General features: G+C 38.4%; 1 protein-coding gene across 2 annotated transcripts in view; it reads right to left on the bottom strand.

Annotated features, from left to right (window-relative positions):
• ARHGAP40 (Rho GTPase activating protein 40) overlaps window positions 1–16,964 on the bottom strand; it is a 115,313-nt gene that overhangs the window by 37,897 nt on the left and 60,452 nt on the right. For both annotated transcript variants that reach the window (XM_051979318.1, XM_051979317.1), the window contains exon 2: window positions 6,587–6,789. In XM_051979318.1, coding sequence (XP_051835278.1) covers window positions 6,587–6,767 — 181 coding nt within the window. In that variant the 5' untranslated portion in view covers window positions 6,768–6,789. The remainder of the gene's footprint in view (window positions 1–6,586; window positions 6,790–16,964) is intronic.

Raw genomic sequence — 16,964 nt, forward strand, 5'->3', positions numbered from 1 at the left:
AGTGAAATAAATTGATTCTGTGTTTTTTAAAATTGATCCTAGTTACAATTAATTGATTTTTGTTCAGTAACTGACCAAATCATGATTCCTTGTCTCTGAACTTAATTCAGAAATTTAGCTGGCTTCTAATGAGTTAGGTTTTCAGTTCTTCTGTTAATCATGCTTTTGTACTTGTGTCAAGGAACTGTGTTAACCTCAAAAAATACAAGTGGACACTAAGGAGACTGGTCTCTAGTATCTTTACAAAACCAAGCTATTCCTCATGGACATCTGGTTTGGTACACAAAAAAATCTGGTTTGCTATCTCTGTCCTTGCAAATGCAACTGGACTCAAACAATGAATATTTCTTAGTCACTGGAGAAAAAGAGAGGGATTATTGTTAGTCCCCCTTCCTAATTTCCATGCAACCATATTTTCTTCCATCTATGATGCTAGCCTTCCTATTTTCTATATTTCCTAAAACTATAAGAGAACAGTCCCCTTCATTTGGGGTTTTAGCTTTTTGGGGAAGCTGAGGTCCTATTTATTAGTAAATTCGTGTTTATTAGTAAACTGATTGTGTTCACAACTTTATGCCTCAGTCTACCTTAATTTTACCTCTTATATGAGCAAGGGAATAGATTATGTCCTAATGTTCTTGAAAGTCCCAGATAAAGGAAACTTCAGAGAATAGAGCTCCTCATGTTCTATTCTGCAAAGGTTGCCTCTAAATCTGAAACTACCAAAAGTATAGACACATTTGTGCAGACACAAATTTAGTGGGAAGGTGGAGGACATAAACAATCTCAAGGGTAGGAGGAAAAAAGAGCTGAAAGCCAAGTCCCACTCATCACAGAAGTACACATTACCATTTCAACATGCTGATCTCTGCTTGTTACAATTAATGAGATCTGGAAGGGAATGTTTCTTCCAGTTTGGGTTGGGGGGGAGGGAAGGGGGTAAGATGGAAAGTGGGGTGGATAAAGGTAAGACAAAAGGCAAAAGGGGCAAAAGGGAATTCACTTCTTTCAGTTTGTGTACTGTTTGGGGACTGTTTAGGGGAAAGGATGAGAAGAATATACAGAGTTATTTGACATGTTTAAAGAACTGGGCTAAACAGTATTGACAAATAAAGAAATATTTTAGGCAAGGACTTGTTATACTACATAAGTATGAATGCCATCTCTTATCAGGCTGGTTAATCAGAAGAATGCCACAGATACACTGGAGCTTGAATTTAATAAAGTATTTGTCAAGTTCACCATAATATATTGGCAAGGGTGCTGGCTCTGGAGTCAGAGGACCTGTGAATACCTTTGAATCCTTGCTCTGCTACTTGTGTGTCACTCTAGGCCTTAGTTTCCACATTTGTATGAGGAATTAAACCTGGCAGAATGAAAGGGGGAGCTCAGTCCAACAGCACTGACAATACCTCCATGGGGTGATGTGGAGGGTGTATGTATGTATGTACTGTATGCACACACCCAAAATGTGTGGGTCTATGTGTGTACACTCCTGGGATGGGAAACGGGACTCTTGTGTTTAGTCTTTGAGGAGTCGATACATTGGGAGACTACTTCCTCTGAGATGGTCTTTATCTTTTAAGTTCCTTCTAGCTCCCATAGGACCCTTTAAAGCAGGGGTCCTCCAACTACGGCCCACGGGCCAGATGCAACAGTGAGGACGGTTTCTCCCCCTCACCCAGGGCTATGAAGTTTCTTTATTTAAAGGCCCACAAAACTAAGTTTTTGTTTATACTATAGTCCGGCCCTCCAAGAGCCGAGGGACAGTGAACTGGCCCCTTATTTAAAAGTTTGTGGAGCCCTGCTAAAGTCTCTCATAATAACCTTATAGGCAAGATGGGGATAGGATCTAGGTGACTATGATTAAGTGGATTCACAATTGGTTGGTGAATGATTGCCTATACCAGGTATGATGTCTCCAATGAAGTGACTTTGAGTTCGCTTGTCTCATTAAATCCTGCTGGATTTAATGACTGGAAGGTAAAAGAGACAATCTGTAAATAGCCTATAATCAGGCAGAATTTGTCCTGCAAAAAAAATCCTTCCTTCTTTCAAAGCACAGTCCGGGTGCCAACTCTTATGGAAGATCTTGGCCCTTCCAATCTTGATCTCTCTCCTTTCTTTCCTTTTCTCTCTCTCATCTGTATACATGCTTTGTATTTATTTACTTGTATTTATTTAACTTCAAGGAGGCATGCATATACTGATATATATTCTTACAAAAACCATATCTACCACATACACATAGATCATATGTCACACTACATAAACACAGAGAGCAGGGGCAGCTGGGTGGGGCAGCTGTGGAAGGCCCTTCTCTACATAAGGATTGAAAGTCATCCAGACTTCTCAACTGAATTAATCAATCAGAGGTATGAACTGTTGCAAATAAAGCCTAGCCACCTCCAATGAATCAATAAAGTAATCAACAAAAGGCTTTTCAATGAAATGCATCAAGAATATAGTTAGTATAAAATAGCAAGTCACTCTGGATTCTCCAGTGTTTGGCCAGCAAGCGGTGAAAGCAATCCTAGCCAAACCTCTGGGCAACACAGAAGAGGGAGAAGAACACCTCAGGCTTTCCTTTCCTTTTCCCCTTTAACCAGAGCATGACCTTGTGAAACGCAGAGGTTCTAGGAACTGGCGTGCCCATCAGTGCCCCAGCAGCATCTCCTGGGAAAGCGGTGAATAGTGGCAGAGACCGCAATGACTGACGTGGCGTCTCTACCAGGAGATGAGGACAACCTAGACAACCTGAGGGAAGACAGCTTCGAGAACCTGCAAGAAATACACAAGACGGCTAAATCTTCCCAAAAGCAAAGACCTGAGTCCTCCAGTAAGCTAGGGGTTGCTTCCCTTTGCCACGTACGCTCTCAGCTCGAGACATTCCCTCGCACTCTGTATGTACTTGTGAGAAAGTATTATACAGACTTTTTTTATTGGGGGGAGGGAGCATTTTATGCCAACTGTTCTTACTGTAACATCTTAATACCCCTGTCTAAAAACTAACTGTCTGATTGACTAATAGATTTCAACTGATAATCCCAGAAGGAAGTACAGTGGTGGTAGGGAAGGGGGCAAATAAACCAGAAAACCCTTATATTACTCCTTTATCCCTCTAGAGCTCAGAGTTCTAGAGCAGTGCCCTCAGGGAGTATTCATTAGCCTATGGTGGCAGTGGCAAGGCGGAAATGAACACTCTCACCAGGAAATCCTAACTTTGGGGTCTCATAGGTTTCCTTGGAAGTCTATTAAGAATGTTTTCAAAGGCATAATAAACAAATATAGAGAATTACAAAGGAAAACTTTGCTGAAATACAGTTACCAAGATATTTTTTAAAAACAGGTTATTGGACACCAGGTTACAACCTCCTGATTTATAGAGGTAAATAAATGTAATGCGATTAGAGCTCAGATGCCGCCTCCTTCAAGAAGTCATATGTTGGCAAAGACCGTTTCCCTCCAGGAACTCATAATGAACTTGGCTCTTCACCTTATGTTTGCAGTTAATCTCCCTGGTGACTTTGAACAGCCCTCCCTCACTTAAATCCAGTTCATTTGTCCTGCCATAGCATCATCTCCTGGGTGTCAAGGTAGTCTTTGAGAACAAAGGACAAACAACAGCTCTGGTAAGTAGAAGTAGGAGTTTTTCCACTGGGGGCTCAATTAGAACTGGTCAGCTGGGCAACACAATTCCTTCTCCTCTCTCTGTCCATACATGCAGGTACTCTGACAAAAGGAACATGAGTCTTGATCGCTGAAACGTTGCGAGACATCTGGGTTTATGGGCTAGGACTATGCCTTAAACCCAAATCATCAGGCTCTCATTGATTTACCAACAAGGAGTCCTATGCCAAGCCCCACCTGCTCACTGTTTGAGCTCTGATTGCTCAGAGAGTGTAGTTAGCAATTGTTTCTGTTTAGGCCAGAAATCCTGAGGGCCTCCCAGAGTAATGCAGTAGTACTTCAGTACTGGTCTGCTTCTAAACTCATTGAATTCAGTATCCCACACATTTCAAGGAGAAAAAAATTGCTTCAGCACCCGAAGCTTGCTCAGCCCTCCCTGCACCTGGAGGGAGGATCTGAGGTTGACCAGGTGTACTGCCCCATCCCTGCTCTTGCCCTCAGTCCTACTTGCCAGGGAAGGCTACGGTGCTCAGGTTGGAGGCCCCGATGCACAGTGGGCCTGTCCTCTGACATGGCTGCAACATATTGTGTCCCAGTCCCAAAAGAGAATGGCCTGCATGGTCAGCAGGAGCAACAGCAATGGCCCGAAAAGCAGCAATAGAAACAGCAGTGGACCCAGCAGGAGCAGCAGAGGGACCCCTGGGGCTCCCAGGATTCCCAGCAGCAGCCCCGGGTCCTGGGCAGCAGAAGGTGCCGGACCTTAGCTTCTACCTCCACAACCAGGTTCCCCCCATCCCATACCTGAAAGGAGGCTTGGATGGCGTGGGATGGGGAGAGAGTACAAAGGTCAAGGTTCCTCTCAGAAAGTGAGATGGGTCAAGGTCAGGAGCCAGCAGGGCTGGGCTGGCTTGTTTCTCCAAAGCTGGAAGCCCCACTGGGGAATTAGAGGGGGAGGGAGGGTTGGACTGCAGCCTGGAGGTGGATTCCTTATGTGAAAAATTCATTTGGTACTCGTTTCCCCCCTCACTGTGCCTTCTAGAACCAACCAACAGCGAATACCGAGGTACTGCTGTAAATTATTTTTGACCAGGTAAGAGGCCATTCTCTGCCTTAATTATAGACTGAGCATTGCCTCTGTCAAACCTTGGAAAAGACCTTAGCTTAAAAAGGCCAAGGCGTCCCCCTGCATCCAGGGCCATCTCCAGGAGTCCTGATCTGTATCTGGCCAAGGGACCCAGAGGGCTCTGGAGGGGAAGGTGACGCTGGTGACTTTGCACAGCCCTCCCTCCCTCAAAGCCAGTTCACTTGCATGTCACGGCATCACCTCTCTGATGTCATAGTCCTCTTGGAGAAAGAACAACAAATAACAATAGCCTTATCTCCTATCTAGTGTAAAAGTTGTCTGTGTTTGAATCTTAATTTTTAGATTGTAGGCTCCTACAGGACCGGAATTGCTTATCTATACCTTGCATCTCCTCCCTGCTCTAGACTGAGTGGACACTAGCAGATGTTTGCTGATTTGAAACAGTTGGTTGCTGAAATTTCACACACACACACACACACACACACACACACACACACACACACACACACACTTTATTAGCCAAACAACTCAATGAAAACCTTGTTATTGGGTTCAGTGATTCAATATATTTATCTTTGTGACCCTATTTGGGGTTTTATTGGAGCAAAAATAGTGGAGTGGTTTGCCATTTTCTTCTCCAGATCATTTTACAGATGAGGAAACTGAGGTAAATAGGGATAAGTGACTTGGCCAGGTTCACACAACTAGCAAATATCTGAGGCCAGATTTGAGTCTTTTTTTACTTCAGGCCTAGAAGTCTATCCACTGGGCTACCTCATTGCTCCAATCAAAACCTGCCTTGGATCAGATCTTTGCAGAAGGGAGAAATTATGAATGGTAAAATGGAAAACTTTGATTACATTAAATTTAAAAGTTTTTGCACAAACAAAACCAATAGAAACAAGATTAAAAGGGAAGTAACAAAGCTGGGGGAAAAAATCTTTACAACCAGTATTTCTGATACAGGCATCGTTTCTAAAACATATAAAGAACTGTGTTAAATTTATAAGTTTATTTCCCAATTGATAAATGGTCAAAGGATATGATGAGGAAAATTTTTAGATGAGGAAATTAAAGTCATCTATAGCTATATACTCTGCAATATCACCTCTCAAATGGGCTAACGTGACAGGAAAAGATAATGGTGAATGTTGGAGGGGATGTGGGAAAACTAGGACACTGATACATTGTTGGTGAAATTGTGAACACATCCAGCCATTCTGGAGAGCAATCTGGAACTATACCCAAAGGGCTATAAAACCGTATATACCCAGCAGTACTATTACAAGGTCTGTATCCCAAGGAAAACAAAAAGGAGAGAAAAGGACCCACATGTGCAAAAATGTTTGTAGTAGCAAAGAATTGAAAAATGAGTAGATGCCATCAATTGTGCTATATGATAACAATGGAATATTACTGTTCTATAAAAAATGAGGAACAAGCTGATTTTAGAAAATCTTGGAAAGATTTACATGAACTGATGTTGAGTGAAACAAGTAGAATCAGGAATACATTGTACAGAATAACAAGAATGTGCGATAATCAACTATGAAAGACTTGGTTCTTCTCAGTGATCTAAAGCAATCCCAATAGACTTTGGATAAAAAATGCTCTCTGTATCCCAAAAAAGAACTAAGGAGACTGAATGTAAATCAACACATGCTATGTCCCACTTCTTTTTTATGTTCTTTTCTCTCTCCCATGACTTTTCCCTTTTGCTCTCATTTTTCTCTCTCAACATGATTCATAAAGCAATGTATATTAAAGATTAATCAATTTTTTTAAAAAACCTGTCCACCTCCACCACAGCCAGTCACACTGCCCTTCTGTCCATTTCCCCTCCTCATGATTAGTAGCAGCAGAGTTCCTCACCCTCTGGGATCTGGGCTTCAGTAATACTACCATCTTCCTGCTTCAGCTCATCAGTCTGCTTCATGTTCTCCACCTCCATCCAAAAGTCATCCATTGAAAGGCTCTCTATGGAGGGGAGCCAGGAGTTTGAATCTTCCAGCGGTTGACACTGGGAAGAGCTCTTTGCTGGAAACTGATTCATGCTGCATGGGAAAGTGGGATTTCTGTAAAGAAAAGGAAAAACCAGCTAATAAAGTAGTCTTACAAGAAACAAAAATGTGTTGAATGCTGAGAAAAAAGATCAATCAAAAAGGTACATTAAAGCAAACAGGCCATTGTTCTCTTTTAATTTTTATGTTCAGCATTTGAAAAATTTTAAATTTTTAAAAATAAAAAAACTGGGAGCAGTTAAATGGCACAGTGGATAGAGCACTGGCTCTGGAGTCAAGAGGATCTAAGTTCAAATCCAAATCAAATCTAGCTATATGACCCTACACAAGTCACTTAACCCCAATGGCCTTGCAAAAAATAAAAATAAAAATTTAAAGACTCTGTTTATTAGATCACAATAATAACTACCACAAAACAACTGCTTTGAAATTTGCAAAATGCTTTACATGCATTTTCTTTTTCCCCCTGAGACAATTAGGATTAAGTGAAGGATCACTCAGCTAGTGTCAATAAATGACGGAGACCAGATTGACTCAGGTGTTCCCTGATCCCAGGGCTGATCTTCTATCTATAGCCATCTAGCTGCCCCTAAATATGTTTTCTTATTTAAGCCTCAAGACAACCCTGTGAGATAGGTACTTTAGGCATTTTTTTTAAAAATAAATGAAAACAGTGTAGTTTAAAGAGGAGAAATGATCTGCCCTTAGTCACACAGATTGTGTCAGAGGCAAGATCTGACTCCAGCTCCACATTCTCTTCTGCCTCACCAACCCCAAACCAAACCCAAGGAAAAAAAGCAAGATCATCAGTAATGTATCCATTTGCCAGAACACCACTTTTCATAGCTGTGCAAATGGAGATAAAAGTGGCACAATGGACAACAGTAGACTTGAACTCAAAGAATTCACTTCAAATTTACTTTAGACACTTATTTACAAGTAACTTTAACTCCCTCAACCTCAATTTCCTCATCTTTAAAATATGGCATAATAATAATCCAAAGGCAGCTACAGTGCATGAGCACTTTAAATCTGCCCTCAGACATCTAGTTGTATGATCCTGGATACGTCACTTAACCCTATTGACTCAGTTCCTTAAATTTAAAATTAGTTGAAGAAGTAAATGGCAAACAACTCCAATATCTCTACCAAGAAACCCCCAAAGGAGGTCACAAACTCAACCTGTATAACTCAAACACCTGAATAACAATAATAACATGTCAACTATAATAAAGTGCTATTTTAAAAAGTCCAAGATTTGAGAGTTATCAAGACTGGGGCCAAAGTGTCAAACTAAGCAATATTAAGAAATTTATTTTTTTTTAAATTTGTATACTTCTGCCTCTTTTAAGCTTCTCTTCCCTCTTTATTGCCTTGGGCATTGCTCATGTTTATTGACTTTACTGGTCAATTTAAAAGTTGGCATGGAGGAGAGAAACGTGAACACAATCTGACACATACACCCCAGATTGTGAAAACAGAGATTTCAAAAGCTTCAGAAAAAAATACACCATGAATTGAAATTCTATAGATTAATGCAAGAAAAAATGGAAGGCACTCAAAAATGAAAAATTTTGAAAATCCAAAGAGAAACAATTCTAATGAGGAAGAAAAAGGGGAATATAGATGATGCAAGGGGTATCTAACTGCATCTAGGTGGTGCAGTAATTAGAATGCTGGTCCTGAACTCAAGAAAATTCATTTTCCTCAATTCAAATCTGACCCCAGATACTTATTAGTTGTGTGACTTTGAGCAAATCACTTAATTCTGCTTGCCTCAATTTCCTCATCTGTAAAATGAGCTGGAGAAGAAAATGGCAAACCATTCCAGTATCTTTGCCAAGAAAAACCCAAATGAGGTCATAAAGAGTTGGACACAAATAATCAACTCACTGACCATTAGAGACTTTAAAAGGAAACATATAGAAGATGAACTCAAGGTCAGGGAATGGAAGACTAATACTTAAATATAGCAGCCATTAAAGAATAGTTAAAGGAGTTCAGTGATTGAAATGGATTCAGAAGCCAAGGACAACCAGAAAAAGGTTTTTTAGCTTGTTAGCAAAGGGAGCATCAGAGCAAGGACAGAACTACTTTGGAGACAGCTAGGATAAGAGAGGAAAAAGAAAGCTCAATTTCTCATTGTTTTTCTTTGTTAAGGTGAATAAACTTTGAATTAAAAGGTGAGGGAGAAAAAAATTAGTGATCAAGGATTTGAAATCCCAAATAAGCAAATTCAATGAATTTCAGTCCCCAAGCCAAGATAAACTATTTCTAGGATACAGAAAGAACCAGAGTATATGACTCAGATTAAACTGATTCATCATCTCTGATAGATTATCACAAACAAGAATAATTGTGCCATGGGACTGGAAAAAAGACAAATACTGCTCTGGTTTAAAAAAAAAAAGGAAACTGAGTCTGCCAATTATAGATGGGTCAGTGAATTTGACTTCAATTCCCAGCATGATTCTGTAGCATATAATTAAGGTATGCCCTGTGAACACCTAGAAAGAGAAACTCTGATCTCTGAATGCCAACATGACTCTCAAAAACAGGTCATGCCAGACTAACTTCATTTCCTTTTTTGACAGGATTACCAGACTGGTAGATCAGGATAATGCTATAAACATCGTTTACCAAGATTTCAATCAAGCTCTCAACAAATTTCTCACGATGTTTTTGTGGACAAGATGGAGTAATAGGAGCTAAACAACAGTATACCTAGATGAATTTAGAATTAGACTCAAAGAGTTATTATATTTTTTAAAGGGATTGATACCAATTTGGAGAGAGTTTTTTAGTGGACTATTTCAAGGGATCAGTACTTGGCTGTGTTCACCATTTTTCATCATTAATTTATATAAAGGCATACATAATATGTTTATCAAAGTTTCTGATGACATGAAGTTGGGAAGGATATAGTGGATGACAGGGCTAGGCGATAAAAAGATCTTGACCCAGTGTAACAAAAGACTATAAGATGATGTGGTAGAGACCCCACGAAACAGAGTTCATTTCATATGGGAAAATGTTGGAAGTTATTAGGTGATTTTCCAGGTTAATATCAATCAACAATGTAATATGGAAGTCAAAGATGTTAACATACTCTCAGGCTGCTCTGAAAGGCATAATATTTAGAGAGAGGTGACAGTCCCATAGTCACAGTCAGAGAATTGATCACATCAGGATAATTCAGCTGAGTTCTATTTACATTCTATTTCATTTTCATTTCTATTCCATATTATCTTAATAAATTTTAATATTTTTATTTTTGTATTAAAGTCATTTCCCATCCCTCTTCAAATTTAACCCTCCTTCCTCAGGACAAAAACCATAGCTTGACAAGACATCCATTGTTCTGTCCTAGTAGTTTTTGCCCTCATCTGCCAAGGAGATATGCTTCACTTTTTTATTTCTAAAACTTTCACTGGTTTTTCAACTACTCAGATTTCAACTTCTTTTTAGTGACTTTTTTACCCATTTAATTGCTGTAATCATTGTTATGTTTTTTTCTTGGTTCTACATACAAATAATGAGTTCATTGGGTCACACAAATAATGCCATGATTCTCTGAAGTTCTCATATTTGTCATTGTTGTACTTTATAAAAGTCAACAGCAGTATTTGGAGATAAAATACTAAAAAGAATGTTGAGTAAACGGAAACCGTAAAGGTTTGCTTGAAGGATTGGGATCAACCTCTGATATCACTGGTAAAAGGAGCTCCCAGATGAGGAAACTCCATCAATTCAGTTACTTCCTCCTTGCAACTTATATTCTTATAAAATTGTCCAGAGTAGCATTGTCCAAATTTTATTAATCATACATCTTTATTAGTAAAAAAAAAGTTTGTGCTCCAGTTTTAATAGATATATATTCAGACATGTAAATTATATACATGTTCTAAAGTAGAAATATATACAAAACAAAATCAAAATTAAAAGGGAACAATATGAATATTTTTGAGAAAATTTGATCATAGAATCAATAGGGAGCCTCTAGAACTTACTGAATAGAAAAGTGACATTGTCAGATCTGAGCTTTAAGAAAATTATTTTAGTAGAAGAAAATCATAGCTGAACAGAGGACAGTCTGCAGTGGGGAGAAGAAGAAGCAAGGAGACCAATTTGACCAATATGCTTAAAATAGTAATGTAAGCAATGTTGTATGTATAGAAACAAGATGTGAGCATTAGTTGTTTCCTTACCAAGTAATTTTCTAGATCAATGAAACCACAGGCTCATTCCCTATCCTAACTCTAGTTAGTTAAATGCTTTTGAGGACAGATAATATGACTGTTGTCCAAAGACCAGACTAAGTAAGTAAAGAGAATGAGAGAAATTATTAGACTAATATATATTATTATATAAATATCAGTAACTAATACATTAATAACTAAAGCATCTGCCTGGGCTGGGCTTGGAGATTACTTCATTGTTACACCCTTCTAAAATTGCCTGACCTTTTCAGGAGTTGGGTCTTAAAGAAATATGAGGAAAATGATGGATCAAAAATGAATAATTAGTTAACATAATAATTTCAAGAGGCAAAGAAACAAAAGTTTGGTTTGTGAATGATGAGTTTTTTGGCCCATAATGACCTATAAAACAGACAAAAATACAAGATGACCTTCAGTCCTATGTAGTCCTCTTTCACTTCCACAATGATGGCACCAGAATGAGAAGAGGGTGCTAGGAATTCCAGAGTTCTAAGACGATCCACACATGCTGATTTAAAGATAGGTACTTCCAATATTTAAACATAATCAAGTTGATAAATACTGGAAGAATTGGGTCACATAAAAGATGTAGAAGTAAGTTCCCGGAACAAGTACTTGGCTCATCTAAGGAAGATTTTATAAAACATGAAGAGCATGAATGAAAACTTAACTGGATGAGAGAATTTGGAAGGGATTTGATCTATACTCATGGATGGAATGTCTATGTCAATGGAGATAATGGATCCATCAAAGAATGAACTGTAAAGCAAATTCTTGATGGCCACCATTTTGTCTCAAGTCTATAGGTTACATTCCGCATCCATCACTTTCTAATCATAAAACAATCACAAAACTGAGATAAGCTCAGTTATTGCAGAGGCAACAATGCAAAGATCGCAGAAGTTGGAATTTTAAAACCTGAGTTTGGATCCCAGCTCTGATGCTTATTAATTATGTGATTTTAAACAAATCGCTTGGTCTTCCTGGATTCAGTTTCCTCATCTGAGTGACTTAATCCACTCAGATTGGGAGCCACCATCATGAGAAAGTACTGACCCAATTAGTGAGTAAGCCAAAACCGAGACACATAGCCCCCTATCCATAGTGATCTCATATTCTATATTGATTCAAATTCCATCCAACATTCCCCTTGAACCATCTCACTGTCTTTCCTGCCTTAGCCAGAGAGCTAACACTCTTCCTCCTTATTCTTAAGTACCAAAAATGCCACTGCTCCTGGAAAGGGGGTGTAAAAATCAATAAATATTTTCTATTCATTTATTAAAATGGGGATAAAAATATTCTACTCCCCTCAGGATAGTTGTGAGGAAAAGTACTTTGTAAATCACAAAATACTATAGAAATGAGTGTTTATAAGATCCTTTGCCCCAGTAGTTTTAAATTTAGCAACCTAAATTTAAGTATTAATAGTAATTAAAGTATCATTACAAGAGCATTTTCACGAATGAGGTTTTGGTTTTATGTCAGATTCCTAACTCCTGTGTAAGTGAAATACAAAGTTATATTCAACTATGTCCCAAGACAGAAGACTTGCATTTTTGTTAAGATGAGAAAGGTACAAGCACATGGATACATGATGGATATACCACAACATACATACCTGGAAGAGAGAGCAAAGAAGGAAACAAGCATTTATTAAACAAACATTTATTATGTGTCAAGCACTGCACTAAATGCTTTATAAACATTGTCTCATTTGATACTCATAACTTTGTGAGATGCTATTATTATCCCTATTTTATAGCAGAGGAAACCAAAGTAGGGAGAGGTTATATAGCTTGTCCAAGGTCACACAACTACTGGCAAGTGTCTGAAGTGAGATTTGAATTCAGGTCTTCTGATTCCCATTCTAGTGTTCTATCCACTAGTGCTCTATTAACTATCCAATTAAAAGCGACTTAACTGCCCAACAGCCCTGAGATTATATTGTCTAACAGGTAGTAAGAGTCTCTCTTGAAACCCCAGTGTGGTCTATAGGCTCTGCTCTCACCCTCTCCCAACCTGAGCTGTTTTCCTTTGATTTATCTTGTCATGGCTAGCGAAGAATCAACACACATGAAAATCAATGAGCCACGCACTGATACAGTGTGTCCTAGCCAAGTTGAATGACTATTTTCTAATCATCAAAAGGCCCATTTAGCTTCAGGGACTCTATGAGCCATGGAGTCCCACATGAGTGGGACTTGCCTACAGTAGAGAGCCAATAAATTTGGTTATCAAGCTGAAGTGTTTAAATTCTGGAATGTCCTTTTGAGAACTCGAAGCTCTCTGGCACTGAACTGAGCAAGTGGGTGTATGAGAGGAGGAAGCAAAAATAGAAAGAAGGAGGGAAAGGATCAAATCAGCAACATGTCCCTCTTCCCCATTCGGATACCTTCCTTGCGTTCTCAAGGAATAATTCATAAGCAAGCACTGGGTGTTTGCTCTTAGCCTTATCTCTGAGTTAATAATCAATCTCATACCTTCACTAAGAAACAACTCTTTTATAAAAGAAATTTAATAAGATATAAGAATAAAAACAACAAAAGACAAGATACAATAACAATAAGATTTCCAGTTTATTTTCACATAGTAGATTATGCTTTCCCCATCCATACAGGAATCTAACTGTACTTCTAGCCCTCCTACAAAGTTAATATTCATGAGTGCATTAAGCCTGGGTTCCCCCTTTACAACATTCAATAACAAACATTTCTTAAAACATATACTATGTGCCAGAAATTGTATTTGATGCTGGAATGACAAAGACTAAATGAAAATTAACCTCTGCCCTCAAGTCCTGATATCCTATCTAGGATGCCTGAAGGAAGGCCAAGAAGGGAGGGGTCTCTGCTTCTTCCAGGGAAGAAACACTCACCACTTTTTAAAGCAGTCTATTTGGCTTTTAGACAACTTTGATTATTAGAAAATATTGTTTGTCCCCCTTTTTAATACTAAACTGAAATCTGCCTCTTGCTCCCTCCATTCAATGTTCACAGTTCTATAATCTATGAAGGAGCTAAACATGGAGCGAAATCCCTCTTCCACCTGATAGTACATCAAATATTAAGAGACTAAAGTCATATATTTCTAAAGGTAAAACCCAGTTTCTTTAACTGATCCTAATCCCACATGGCTTTGATTCTCCATCCCATAAAGATCCCCATTTTCCTTTTACAATCCCAGTGTCCAAATCAAAAAGTATTACCAAGAGCTTTATTAACTATCTTCCCCACTATTTTGCCATCATAATACTTATCCGTTATCCTCCTCCTTCTCCTTCCCTCTCCCTCTGTAACACAATTTTGCCTAGCTCTGAAAGTTAACCTTTTCCCTTTTCTTGTCCCAAAACAGGCTTCCATGTCACTTCCTAGGCATCTCCGTGAGTATACTCTCCCCCTACGATATGCTTTCTTCCCAGTTTAGAACAAAAACTCCTTCAAAGCAGGTTCTCTCCTGCCTGTTTTATTTTTATTTCTAGAGTTTACTTAGCATAATGGTTAGCATTTTTAGGAAGCACTGGATTGATGCCTTGCCTATCTTTTTTAAAATTAGATCTGAGAACAGGCAAGAGAGACATTCATTGTAACAAGGTTCTACCCTTTTCTTGAGGATGGAACAGTGCTCATGCCTCAAGATTGCCCATACAGAAAAGGAATGGCAAACTATGTAAAAGTAAGGCTTACAGCCCTTGGCCTAAAATTGCAAAAAATGTAGGCTCACTCCTTCCCATGTAGTGAATCTAACTTTTGTGGACAGAACTGATTGTATTTATTTTATCTCCAAATCTCACATCACATCTAGACATGAAGAAAAGTGAACTTTCAGCAAGAAAGCGCTGCAGGAAGCCTCATTTGTAAAATGAGATTGAGAAGGAAATGGTAAACCACTCCTGTATTTCTGCCAAGAAAACCCAAATGGGATTATGAAGAGAACAACATGATTAAAATATGACTGAACAACAACAAATGCTCATTATTCCCTTTCCTGTCTCCCCAATATACATTATTCAAAAGATTGAAGGAATTATGAACTGGAAGGAATTTTAGAGATCATCTAGTTTTATACTTCTCCCAGTTCTCTTACCCCAGCCCCACTCCCTCACATACATACATAAACACATTTTCCTGAGAAGGAAACAAATAAATTGTATAGATATTTTTTTCTTGCTTCAAACCTAAATTTTCCTCTTGTACCTACTATCCACTGCTCCTACTTTTGGTTTCTGGGACCAAGAACAAAGTTTTCACATGGGAACACAGTCCTTTAGATACTCCACAATCCCACCCCAGCAAGTTTTCTCTTCTCCAGGATAAACAACCAATACTCATGTGCAGGGCACTATCTTGAGGTCTATTGATATCATGGAAATCTTCCACTGGATACTCTCCAATTTATTAATACTCATCCTAAAATGCATCACACAGACATGAATACAATGCAGCAGATGCCATTGGACCAAGACAGATCACCAGAACAATCACCAACTTGGTCCTGGTCACTCTTTTTTAATACGGCCTAAGATTGCACTAACTTTTTTTTTATTTCTGGTGATCATATCACATTTATATCAGGCTTAAAATAAATCAAAACTCACATGTCATTTTATACAAACTGCTGTCTTGTGGATCTCTTCGATAAAGAGATCTAATTCAGTTTCAATTGATCAAGGATGGACAGAAGCAGCTACACCCAAAGAGAGAATACTGGGAAATGAATATAAACTGCTTGCATTTTTGTTTTTCTATCTGGGTTATTTATACCTTCTGAATCCAATTCTCCCTGTGCAACAGTCGGCTGCACACATATATTGTATCTAGGATATACTGTAACCTATTTAACATGTATAGGACTGCTTGCCATCTGGGGGAGGGGGTGGAGGGAGGGAGAGGAAAAATCAGAATAGAAGTGAGTATAAGGGATAATGTTGTAAAAAAAATTATCCTGGCATGGGTTCTGTCAATAAAAAGTTATTTTTTAAAAAACTGCTGTCTTGGCCACATACACACATACCTCATTTTTGTAAAATTAAGTTTTTAAATCCAAGTATGAGACTTTATATTTACTTGCTTTATTTCATTTCACTAAATTACAATGCTTAGCAAATCACTTAACTTCTCAGTGCCCCAGCTGCAAATCTACTTTGTAGAGGGAATTTTCTCACCTAGAGTAAACCAATGAAGTCACAAGTCTGGATGGACCATACATACACACATGCATACAAAATTCTATTGCAACCTATAAAGATAATTTTGGATTCTGACCGCTACCAATCAGAATTATCCTCTCAAGTTTTGCTCCACCTGCAAATATGGTGAGTGTATTGCCTATGCTTGTATTCCAAGTTCTCTCAAAACCACTTCCTCTAGACCTACTTCAATTTGTCAAGGTTATTCCTAAAATGTGACACCTAGAACCAAATATGATACAGTAGGAAGCAAAAGAATTTTTTCTGGACGCCAGATCTCATTCACTGCAGTTTTAAAAAACTGTATTGGGTTGGTTTTTATTGTTTTCTTTTAATCTGCATTACACAGATTAATATATATTAAGCACATAGTTCACTAATGCTGTCAAATCTTTTTCATCATTAATAGTTATGTAGCCTTTTACTTTTATGTAGTCTTTTACTTATGAAATTGTTTTTGAACACAAACTAAGACTTTACATGTATTTATATTTAAATCTAATTTTAAAAAAACAAGGACTGAACAAATGGATAGCTTCTGAAATTTTGAGTCTAGAATCTTATTGAGATGGCCTTGTGGTGTTTGAGAATTTGATGTAAACATCACTGTCCAGAGGATAACAAAGATGATGAAGGGTCTTGAGGTCACATCATATGAAGATTGGTTGAAGGACCCAGGAGAGAAGCAAAGAGGGCATAAGAGAAAAGGTGGTAAGGGAGGCCGAACATGAGAGCCATCTTCAAGGAGTGAAGGGATTCCAATGTGACAGAGACTTGTTCGAATGAGTTTTTTTTTAAAGTACTATATAACTGTTAGCTAA

The sequence above is a fragment of the Antechinus flavipes genome, chromosome 2 (genome assembly GCF_016432865.1).
Source record: "Antechinus flavipes isolate AdamAnt ecotype Samford, QLD, Australia chromosome 2, AdamAnt_v2, whole genome shotgun sequence".
NCBI lineage: Eukaryota > Metazoa > Chordata > Mammalia > Dasyuromorphia > Dasyuridae > Antechinus > Antechinus flavipes.